This window comes from Solanum stenotomum, chromosome 12, assembly GCF_019186545.1.
Source record: "Solanum stenotomum isolate F172 chromosome 12, ASM1918654v1, whole genome shotgun sequence".
Classification (NCBI taxonomy): Eukaryota; Viridiplantae; Streptophyta; class Magnoliopsida; order Solanales; family Solanaceae; genus Solanum; species Solanum stenotomum.
Window position 1 is genome coordinate 19,806,137 of NC_064293.1, and position 11,686 is coordinate 19,817,822.

Consider the following 11,686-nt stretch of genomic DNA (forward strand, 5'->3'; position numbering starts at 1 on the left):
TTAAAGTTATATTTGTTATGAAGGAAAATATGTTTTTAAAGTTATTTTCTTCATGAAGGAAAAGATTTTTTTAAAGAAAATAGTTAATTCCTTGAAATTAAGAAAAATGAGTGAAAGTATGGAAAACAAGTTCAGCAGATTATATTCCATATAGAATTTGTTTTCTCCATCCTCCAATATACCTTATCTTTCCCTAATCCCCTATCCTCCATTTACGAGTGGCAAAATCAAACTCAGTTTGTCCAATCCGTGCAACTCATTCAAGTTTGAGTGAGTTATTGACCCGTCCATTTAAGCTCAACTCATTTCAGTCAAATCCATTTCAACCCATTAAAATTGGATTGTTATGCGGCCCAATTTGAGTTATGAGAAATCGTGTCAAAATATTTTTCTTATTTAATATATTAGTATATATACTCATAATATAGAAAAATAATAATTTTATTAGCTACTAAAATATTATAAAGAACAAATAATACAATTAAAATTTAATAAGAATTGTGCATGTTGAGTTAAAACCCGCATTTCAGCTCATTTCAACGCAATCATTTCAGTCCAAATAACTTTTGAACAGATCAATAATCCGTTCATTTATTAACTCAACCAAAATTGATCTGCCCAAATTAAGCCCAAACACTCATTCGACACTTATACTTTCATTCTTACTTCCTTTAATATTTGTATATACTATATATAAATAAATATTTTTTACTAATATACTGAACATCAAAAAATAAATAAATACACTAATTTAAAAAAAATAAAAATTCTCATAAAAATATTTTCTTTTATATCTGAGCACCATCTAAAGAAGGAAAACAAGTACAGTTATCTTGAATAAATTAAGAAGAAATATATACTTCATTTGTAAATGGATCTTATAATGACAAGTTAACGCCTAGAACACGATTCACATTTCTTGCCATTTTCAAATGATTATTTTAGTATTTAAAGTAAGGTGACCATAGAGGAAATAAATTCAATTAGCTCCGTTTTTGTTTAATTAAAACTTAGTCATAATGCAGTTTGAATTATAACACAACTTGAGAAGATATCAAAAACACATTGATTTCTTCTATCTTTTTCCAAAAAAAAAATTGAAATGTTTGGTAAAGAAAAAAAATATTTTCTTGAGCAACAATTCGAAGCTACAATTTTTTACTTCTTGAAAAGCAAAAATTAAATTCGCTCAACACAAAATATCCTTACCAAGAACTTATATTAATCTAACTCTCTCTCATTAATTTAACTGATAAATCTCTCAAATATAACTTCAACTCTTTTCTCATCTTCCATTTTCTGTTGAACTATATTTATATTAATCTATTAATTAAATAGAAATAAATTTTAATTAAAGTCTTTTATCCATTATTTTTTTACTATTTAAATAATACTAATTTTATAGTGAATTTTAACATTGTTTCTTTTTCGTAAATTGACATTGAAATATATTTATATAGCAAGAAAAATTATATATAACTGGCACACTTTGTTTTTTCTTGCCTAAATATTCGTTTTTCTAATTCAGTAGCGGTGGGCCCACTAAATACTGGAACTTGGCAACACCTTGACAAAGGCTTTTGAACCGAAGTTTCTATCAGTAGAATGGGTTTAAGAATTGCGTAAGTACAATCAATTTATCAAATATATATATATAAACACATTTCAACTTAATTGAGTAAAACAATTTTAAGTACAATAATTTTAAAAACCTTGACACAAATATAGAGAACGTAAAACGAATAGTCGGTGCAAATATGTCCTTTTTATGGGGATTGGGGGTGGGGCTTTTATTTTGAGATACATAAAAAAAACCACATGTATTATCTCAAAAAATTTCCCCGTTCGAATAGCTGAAACGATGGTATAATTCAGTCCTTAATCAAAAAAATTAATCCATACGTTTGATCATAAATTTAAATATTTTTTATTTTAATAGAAATTTATAAAATTAAAGATAAAATTATGTTTGTTTATATTTATTGTCAAGAAAAAAAGAGAACTATTATTTAAAAATTTTAAAACGGAGTAAAAAAGCATGTTTAAAATTTAAAATCTAACTTCATATTAAATTTGAAAATTTATAATCAAATACAGTACTAATTTTGAAATAATATAAAATATGGCTCCAGAAAAGCATACAATTGAGGCAAAATGAGAAGAAATAAAATAAAAAACGACGGGGTCTTTAAAGGATATTGTTTTTGCATGAAATCTTAATTGTAACGCATTTGTTGTAGCCATTGGACCCCATACTTTCCAAATCAATAATACGTACACACAACAACCAACATAGCACATGGGTCTCCCTCATAATTATTTTTATCTTCTTTCTCTCTTTCCATATTTCATGTTTCGGAATAATATATATATCATTTAACTTAGTTTTATTTTATATTTATGCTTTTTAAGTTTGAGTATAGAGATTTAAATTTGTATAAGTCATACGTGACATGAGGACAATGGATACTACGTAGGACGTGAAGTGTTATGTAGAATGTATTTGTTTAATTTTATATAAGTTTAAGTGTCTTTTTGTGTATATCCAAATTGAAAGAAATATAAGTTGAGATCAAGTTAAAGCATATTTATATATTATACAAATAAATAATATTCCCTCAGTTCTCTATTAAAATTTTTACTTTTCCACAGAGGCAGCTAAAGTTTCTGTAAATATAATAGGGACAAAAAGTGCTAATTTTTGAAGGAATAATTTTGAACTAGCCCAAACATAAGAAACCATATTTGTAATTTTCTCTGTTATTTGCTGGCTGCTGCAACTTTAATCTTTCTACTACCTAATCATTGCTAAACTTCTATACCCTTTCTTCTTTATCCTCTCTCTTTATTCTTTACACCTGGAAAATGAAGGCAAAAGTAGAATTGTAGAAATGAAAATGATAGAAAGAAAGATGGGAATCAATGTCAATACTGGTCATATTTTGCTCATCCAAAATCAAATTGTACAATTTTAATCAATATTTTTAATATAGAAAAATACTGTTACTTATAATATTTTTCATATATTTTGTTTAATTTCAAAAACTAGTGTAATTGAGTCTCGTAAAGCCAGAGGGAGAGCATGAAGCAGGTAATGTCCCATAAATATGTGAAAACGCGTGAATACGCCGAATATGAGAGTTGGCATTAGATAGCTAGGCCCATCCAATTGTACCTACCCATTCATTATTTATCTGCTGCTTCATATTCAAACTACAAGCAACCTATCAAGAACTCAGAAAGTGATAACTTCATATATACCATTCTTTCATTTTCCCCCCAATTTTAGTAGAAATACTCAGCTACACACTTCAAGAACTTGGTGTGTTCCTTTCTTGTTCTGTTTAAAGCTGTTATCTTTTTTTTTTTGTTATTACATTCTTGTTTGAGCTGAAAATGTTCAAGGATTTCTTAATGCCTCTTTTGTACTTGAAGATCTGTTACATTGTAATGTTAACTTGGATTTTGCAGGTATATTATAAAAGGGGTTTGGCCGTTGTGTGTCTGTTATTTCACCACTTCTCCAATGGGGAAATTAACTTTGCTTCATTTGCTTTGTGGAATCTTGATTTTTTGGGCCGTCTCTGTGGTAAAAGCAGAGGATCCTTATAGATACTTCACATGGACTGCCACTTATGGAATGGCTTCTCCATTAGGTACTCCCCAGCAGGTTAGTACTATGTTTCCGTTTTAGTTGTTGATCTTGTGTTGTTTTGTCACTTTGTCTTGATATGGGTTTATGAAAAACTTCAGTTTTTTAATGAAAGTTTTTATCTTTGAACTTGTTAGGTAATCCTTATCAATGGCCAATTCCCTGGTCCTAGGCTTGACCTTGTCACTAATGAAAATATTGTCCTCAACTTGATTAATAAGTTGGATGAACCCCTTCTCTTGACATGGTGAGTTTCCTTTTTCAATCTATCCTTTTATGTACTTACATTTGCTTGAATATGACCTTAACTTCTTAAACTTACTTATTTGTGGTTAATTTTGTTTACTGCACGTGTTTGTGTGAGCTCGTTCACATTGCCGGTCCCAAGTCAGGATAAAGGAGGAGGGTTGCCAAGGGTTTCGGAAACAACCTCTCTACCCCATGAAGGTAGGGGTAAGGCTGCATACATCTTACCCTCCTCAGAGCTCACTTGTGGGACTACACTGACTTTGTTGTTGTTGTTGCACTTGTTTCTTTCAAAATGTGTTCCCCTTTTGGATTGTGGCAACTGACTAGGATGACTGCATTCTCGTGATGTTTCTGTTGCTTGAGTGTTCATGAGTAGAAGAGCTAGAAAGGGCAGTGTTAAATGTAATAGTGCTTATCATGTTTAGGAACGGAATCAAACAGAGAAAGAACTCTTGGCAAGACGGAGTTTTGGGAACAAATTGTCCTATTCCTCCAAACAGAAATTACATTTACAAGTTTCAACCTAAAGACCAAATTGGGAGCTATACTTATTTCCCTTCAACTCAACTGCACAGAGCTGCTGGAGGTTTTGGAGTGCTTAATGTTTATGCGAGATCTGTAATCCCTGTTCCATATGCAAAACCTGCTGGAGATTTCAGTTTGCTTATTGGTGATTGGTACAAGACTAGTCATAAGGTGAGTCTACTGCCTATTTCTTGTAGTCTTCTCTTTTCTATTAAATTTAGCTACGCGGAGCCAGAAGTTTGAGTTCATGGGTTTTGAATTCTAAAAAAGATAGCTTCCTTGGTTCTGCATAAATTTGACCAAAGCTATTGTGTTCTGCCAACCCTGTAGCTCTCTCTCTAGCTCCGCCCCTGATCAGGCAGATGCTAGAAGTAACTTATTGAGGACCCTATTTTTGTTTCCTCTAATGATATGTATAAATGCATTCTTTCTTGATATATTTGGGACATCTAATGAAAATTGAAATATACTTTTCAGACCTTTCCGCTATAGTCTAAAGATTTTTATGTATCTGTTATGTTTTCATTTTTAAGAATTTTGAGGAAATGTCAAAACTTATTTAGAAAACTGCTTGAAGGAAATTACATGAAGTTTTCCATTGCTCTCATGTATGAAGATTTTTCTTAATTACAAGGATACTCAATTTTTTCGTATCCTGGGGACGTGCAGGCATTGCGGCAAATATCGGATTCAGGGAAGTCTCTTCCCTTCCCAGATGGTCTCCTTATAAATGGCCAAAAGCAGTCAACTTTCACTGGTGATCAAGGTTATTCTCAGCATTTCAATATTCTCTAATGCCCATGTTCGTTACTGAATTGCCATTCACCATCAAAATGTGCTGCTGTTTTACCCTCCCACAAGTAATAATTCATTAACAACACCAATCTTGCTTTCGATTTTCAGGCAAAACATATATGTTCAGGATTTCAAATGTGGGTTTGAAAACTACCATTAACTTCAGAATTCAGGGCCACAAGATGAAGCTAGTAGAGGTTGAAGGATCGCATGTCATTCAAAATTTATACGATTCTTTCGATGTCCATGTTGGTCAATCTTTATCTATCCTTGTCACATTGGATCAATCTCCAAAGGACTACTACATTGTTGCATCTACAAGGTTCACGACAACTGTTCTTACTTCCACCTCAGTGCTCCACTACACAAACTCTCAAACACCCGTATCTGGACCTGTGCCAGCTGGTCCAGTTAATCAATTTCAGTGGTCGTTGATGCAAGCCAGAACAATCAGGTACACATCATCCAATGTGCATTCACTGCCTCCTCACATCTATGCATTATGACCTCTCAATTTTTAGAATCATGGCTTCCTTTCTTGTAGTTAGTCCTGTACTTAAGTGAACTTTTTCGTTTGATTCACCATGAATGGACGTTCATATATCGCTAGGGTGCAGGGTAACCTTAAATATTTTAGTAATAACAAGGGTAGCAACTACCACGAGAACACTTCAGAGAGGTAAACTGTTTGTTTGCAAGGGAAGTAACATGAGTCTTCCTGCTGCAGTGTCCTTAATGGGAATGATTATTCTGTTGCACCAGCTTAGCATTTTTAACCATACATATAATTAGGAATATGGGAAGGAAAAGTTCCCAGCTACGATGATTATAACTATTCATAACCTAAGTTGTTTTCGTTTTGAAGGTGGAATTTGACATCAAATGCAGCTAGACCAAATCCTCAGGGTTCATTCCATTATGGAAAAATTACACCTTCAAGGACAATTTTGCTTGCCAACTCTGCACCACTTATTAACGGGAAGCAGAGATACGCTGTCAATGGTATCTCTTACATTAATCCTGACACTCCTCTGAAGCTTGCTGATCACTTTAATATCCCCGGGGTGTTCACTTTGGATTCCATTCGAAGTGCTCCCACTGCTGATTCTCCACACCTAGCTACAGCTGTGTTGCCATCTTCTCTCCATGAGTTCCTTGAAATCGTTTTCCAAAACAATGAAGACACAATGCAATCTTGGCATCTTGACGGTTATGATTTCTGGGTCGTAGGGTATGTCGTAATCATTAAAAAGTTTTGATTCACTGCACTTGGTGTAAGGTTGGCTTAGTTTTCTTATTCTTCCTGTTGTTAATATTTGCAGTTTCGGATCAGGTACTTGGACACAAGCTAGTAGAAAAGGGTATAATCTTGTTGATGCTCTTACTAGACATACTACACAGGTAATTCCAGTTTCCTCCACGACAATGCAACTGTTCAAGGACATTAAGTAAAGAATCTAATTAATATACATCGACAATGTAACGAAATTTTATACTATCAGGTTACTTAGAATTCAACTACAGGTAACTTCTTATAGCAAGTATGGGTCGGTGACCTACAATACATGGTAAATGACCTATTATTGTAAATGAAAATCCTCAACACTGTTAATGTATGCCATTTTTGATCATTTTAGTTAAGTACTATTGATTCATGGAAAGCTGAATTTTGCAGTTGCTAAGCTTCAACATGAAATGTTTGTTGCAGGTTTATCCTAAATCTTGGACTGCTATATTTGTGTCATTGGACAACCAAGGAATGTGGAATTTGAGGTCTGCAATGTGGGATAGACAATATCTTGGACAACAGGTTTACCTCAGGGTATACAATCCAACAGCCAGTTTAGCTAATGAATATGGCATACCTACCAATGCTCTTCTCTGTGGCAAAGCTGCTGCACTTCGACATCCTTAATTTGGTCTCATATTTATTAAAGTAATATTATGTTTTCTTGGTCATAAGAAGTTGACTACAAGAGATGCCGGCAAAAGAAACTACTTGCTACATATGTTGTAATACATAGCAAGCAACTATTTTGTGAGTAAGTTAATATTTGATATTTAAGATTTTACTATATTTATGGAACCTTGGCCGAAAGATTATATTAAACAGCCTTATGGACATTCCATGATAAATGATGTATACGGCCTGATGAAGATGAAAGATGAGTTTTTTTAACGACCAATATGTCACAATAATTCCATGGTTATCTCATATCTGAAAAACAGAATTTGGGGTCACGCATGCGTGGGTGCATTTATAATTAACATATTAGAATATGTAAATAATTGCTTTTATATCTTTTTTGGACAAAAATATAAGATGTATTATTCACTTCATGTATGATTTAATATTGTTAAAGTGACATATTCATACTTCAGTTTATCAGTATTACTTTTAAAGATGTTTGCTTGCCACCTGACAGGTTATTAAACATATGAAACAACTTGATTGCCAATAACCCAGGGTCATTTTGTTCTTGGGATATTTTGAGATTAAATTTGATTTTGTTTGATTTTAATATAACCAATTTTAGAATAAATTGTATCTCAAATTTGGTGTTATTTTATTCTATCTGAAATGTGGATAATTTATCAATTTTTTTTATTTTATAATTTTAGGATTATAATACCGACATAACTTTTCCACAAATCAAATAATTATCCAAGAGTATGGCTGTTAAAACAATTAAATCACAAAATATCTTTAATTTATTTTGGGAAAAATGTTTGAAATATATCCGAACTTTGATCGAAATTGCTGTAACAATATCGAACTTTGGAAAAGACCTTTTACCCCTGCACTATTTAATAGTGTATTTTAAAGGTATATATGTGCTCACGTTGACATCATAAATATTGCATCATTATAAATAGTACCGTGTCCAGGCACATATATACCTTTAAAATACACTACTTATTAAATAGTGTAGGGGTAAAAGATTCTTCATAACGTTTGATATCGTAACAATAATTTCAGTCAAAATTGAAGTATTTTTTAGACCATTTTTCCATTTGTTTTCTTTCTATTGGTTAAATGCTTTTAAGTGGGTTCTTTTGCAAAAAAAGAAATAGAAGCTAATCCATCCTATTAATTGAACTTCCTATCCAAATGCATAGTAGTCCATTTGCCATTTATCCAATTTTTTTTTTGGCTATGCTCATCATTTGGATTTGGTCTCATCAATTTATCTTCTTCTTGCATCATCTAAAAGAAAACATTTGTTTATATATATATAAAACACTTGTTTAGATATACAACCTATGTACATATTTTATTCACAAAATCTAGGTCTGTTGCTACTGAGTAAGAAAGTAATCAATATTCTTAATTATACTCAATTAACTATGTCAAGTTATTAAAACAAAAAAATTAAGCTTGAACATAGTCGTACTTAAAAAATGGTCAATAATAAAACTACTATTTATTCTCGTTTTGTTTGGGCAGCGGAAAATTGTTTCTGGCCTTTTCGATTACTCGACAATATACAAATTATTTAATTTTTATTTGCGCAAGATTTATTTTGTTGTTTAATTTAATTAACTCCGGAAGAAGTCCAAGATCAAATAGCCTTCACTCAATAGTGAAATCCATAAATTGTAATCAAAGATAACTACAAATTGCTCCTTCACTACGTTTGCGAAATTCAGTTCTGCGTTTTCTCCAGTTCGCACGGCGAAATTCTAACTGCACTCTAGGGTTTATTAATTACTTCCATCGTCTCCTCGATCAATCGCGGCTTTGTTTGTGAAGTATTTACAAAAGAGGAATCATCAATCATGAATTGCGAAGTTTGTCAGCTAAAAGAACTTGTAAGTTTCTACTTTTGAATTATGTGAATATGAGCTCTGAGTTCTCTTTTTTGGGCTTGATTTTCGTTTAATTCTTCACTGGTTATCTTGCTTCAGGATGTGGAGCACTTTGAGATACGAGAAGTCCTCCGATGTAAGTTCAATTCCTTATTGAATTCTACGGATTAATCCATTACAGAGTTGCTGCTCAGACAATGTTATATGTATTTAGAAGACTCGAAGAACAATATACCTACACCAACACACATATGCACCCGATCCCTGTTAAATCCTTGGATTTGTCTATGCTCAAATTCATGTGCAATTGGGTGATACGGTGGATAAACTTTCAGCTCATAGCTTATATTTGACTTGTTTGACTAAGTTTTGTGTATGATCTCAGCTTTGGCTTGTATTGGTTAGTTTTGATGTCTAATTCTAGAATTGAATAACAAATTCCTCTCTAGATTACAATTTGGTTCCTGTTGAAGATGAGATTTTTCTTTTTGAAATGGAAGCATTGGATGGTAGGAAAACATCAACAGTTAGATATAAAGGAAGTCATGCGGATTAAACTGGATTGGTGCATGAAAATCACATACCAGAGTTGACTTAGATAAGATCTTTAATTGTACAAGATACCTATTTCAGCCTAAAAGTTTTTGCTTATGTTGATGAATAGCTGAACAACTTTGTTCACATGTCACATTGTTCATGTGTTCTAAAGAATCTGCTTTTGACATTCTTCCTTCTGTGCTTTTGCTTGTTTGCTATTTTGAGGTCAGTTCCTCCTAGATTTCATCATTCAATGATTGCAGGCTCAGAGTTCCAAACAATTTTGACTGTAGTTTGATACACTGTGCAGCTCTATCCTAAACAATTGAATGGTCAATTGCAGGTATTTTACATACAATTATGTTCCACAGAGCCTTAGGCCTGCTGCGGCCGAAGGATGTTGATTTGGAACTTTTTGACATTACATATGTAAGTAATAAATTCGTATAGTGGTAGATGGTAGGCTTCATCTCTTTTTCCTTGTTTTCTTTTTTCTTTTCAAATCAGTGTGGTGTGTGAAAAAAATGGAATAAGGTATTGTGGCAGGAGGACTCTTGATTATTCAAAAACGAGACATGAGATGTGGATATGACATCATGAATTTTGGAAAAGGAGTAGATGACCACTATGCTTTTTCATTAGAAGCTAATATATTCTATTTTTTTTCAAGAGAAGGTGAATTAATGATCAAACAAATTGTTCACTATTAGTGGAAGACATTTCTAATGACACATTGAACTAGAGGGAAATCACTCTATAATATAGAACCAAAAGCGAGGTCCTTCAAATTTTGTTAGTCTCAAGGAGAGGTTGGTGTAATACTGTGATATATCATGTGTCTTTTTTTATTTTTTTATTTTATCCGTTCCCTATTTTTTGATAGATCTTTCATAGTGATGCAATAAGTTGCTGATATTTATTTTTGATCAGTATAAGCTGCTGATACTTACTATTTTATGGTATACTTTTGATTTATTGTTCTTTCATGTTATGTTATGTAGACACAGTGTGGTGATGTGGAAGTTGAAAAGAAAATTGAAGAGAAGATTACCCTATTCATCGATAGAGTCGAGAAGCACCCTAACAGGAAAAATCAGGTTAGTCAGTGGTTGCAGTTTGTTTCTGTTGGTGATGATCACTGTTTTGGCCAATGGCCATTCACTTTCCTACTTTATAGTTCTGTTCAGTGTTTACATATTCTTATAGCCATTTCCTTTTCTTTTGATAACAGTAACCTTGTATTCACACCAAAAAACTCATCAAGAAAAACTGATGGTGGGATTTACAACCCCTGGGAGCATCATGATAAACAAAAACCAAAAAATACTTTACAGTTGTCCTATAGAGTCCACTAGACTTTCTGCCTCCCCCGCCATGTCCTATTTACACCAAAATACAGCAAACTCAGACTCTTCATCTTGATCTTTCATCATGGGATCTTCCATTCCTTTCCTTCCAAAGTGTTTATAAGATGCAAGCTGGAATGCATTTCCACCGGTCCTCTTTTGATCTTCTCCTTCTGCCCATTCCTTCACTTTGTTTCAGCATGTCTAAAGAAGTTCTGGGCATTACCCAGCTAACTCAAAGTATACATAAGAACATGTCCCACAGATTTACAACTGTTTTGCAATGTTGAAATAAGTGGTTATTAACCTCTGCCTTTTTTTCACACATGTAACACCTTAAGCAAACCTGTATACCACTTATCTGTAACACTTCATGAGTTAGACATGCCTATCACCAACCATGAGAAACATGACACCTTATGAGGGATTTAATCTTCCAGATTAGCTTCCATGGCCACACCATTCCCATTGTCTGATTAGAGTTCATATTCCAGTAACAGGATTTCACAGTGAAGCTCACGTTGTGCAATGTTGCATTTTTTCTCAGGATATTGTTGCCTGTAACCTTTTGACTAGTGATATAAGTATCTTGTGGAATTTTAATCACTAGTGAAATCAGTACTGGTCTAAATATCTAAATGAACTTTCTGTTGTAACCTCAACATACATATTTGTGTAACTGGATGGAGAAAGTATGCAGATTTGCCTATCCTTCTGTGAAGTAAAAAACAAGCAGGCCTCGTGGTTCACTACCAAAGTTGAACGTTTTTAC

At 32.9% G+C, this 11,686-nt stretch overlaps 2 protein-coding genes across 2 annotated transcripts; both read left to right on the forward strand.

The window, feature by feature from the left end:
- Positions 1 to 2,888: 2,888 nt before the first annotated feature.
- On the forward strand, positions 2,889 to 7,543 carry LOC125848273 (L-ascorbate oxidase homolog). Its single transcript, XM_049528113.1, has 9 exons — positions 2,889 to 3,322; positions 3,472 to 3,670; positions 3,790 to 3,899; positions 4,327 to 4,597; positions 5,096 to 5,192; positions 5,330 to 5,675; positions 6,087 to 6,452; positions 6,544 to 6,622; positions 6,930 to 7,543. Exons 2-9 carry the CDS (start codon positions 3,527 to 3,529, stop codon positions 7,134 to 7,136), a joined length of 1,620 nt encoding a protein of 539 aa, XP_049384070.1. The 5' UTR covers positions 2,889 to 3,322; positions 3,472 to 3,526; the 3' UTR covers positions 7,137 to 7,543.
- A 1,140-nt stretch (positions 7,544 to 8,683) lies between these two features.
- LOC125848308 (autophagy-related protein 101) lies at positions 8,684 to 11,680 on the forward strand (the record flags this gene model as incomplete). The annotated part of the gene is made up of 5 exons (XM_049528163.1): positions 8,684 to 9,034; positions 9,131 to 9,167; positions 9,912 to 9,997; positions 10,570 to 10,665; positions 11,615 to 11,680. Coding segments are annotated over exons 1-5 (318 nt in total), but the record flags the coding sequence as incomplete, so codon positions are not given.
- Positions 11,681 to 11,686: the final 6 nt, after the last annotated feature.

Bases quoted from the DNA above. Each gene is read 5' to 3' on its own strand.
- LOC125848273 (XM_049528113.1), top strand. From the start codon at position 3,527: ATGGGGAAATTAACTTTGCTTCATTTGCTTTGTGGAATCTTGATTTTT. The intron at 3,900-4,326 runs GTGAGTTTCCTT...TATCATGTTTAG, and splicing joins GAACCCCTTCTCTTGACATG to GAACGGAATCAAACAGAGAA. The intron at 6,453-6,543 runs GTATGTCGTAAT...TAATATTTGCAG, and splicing joins TATGATTTCTGGGTCGTAGG to TTTCGGATCAGGTACTTGGA.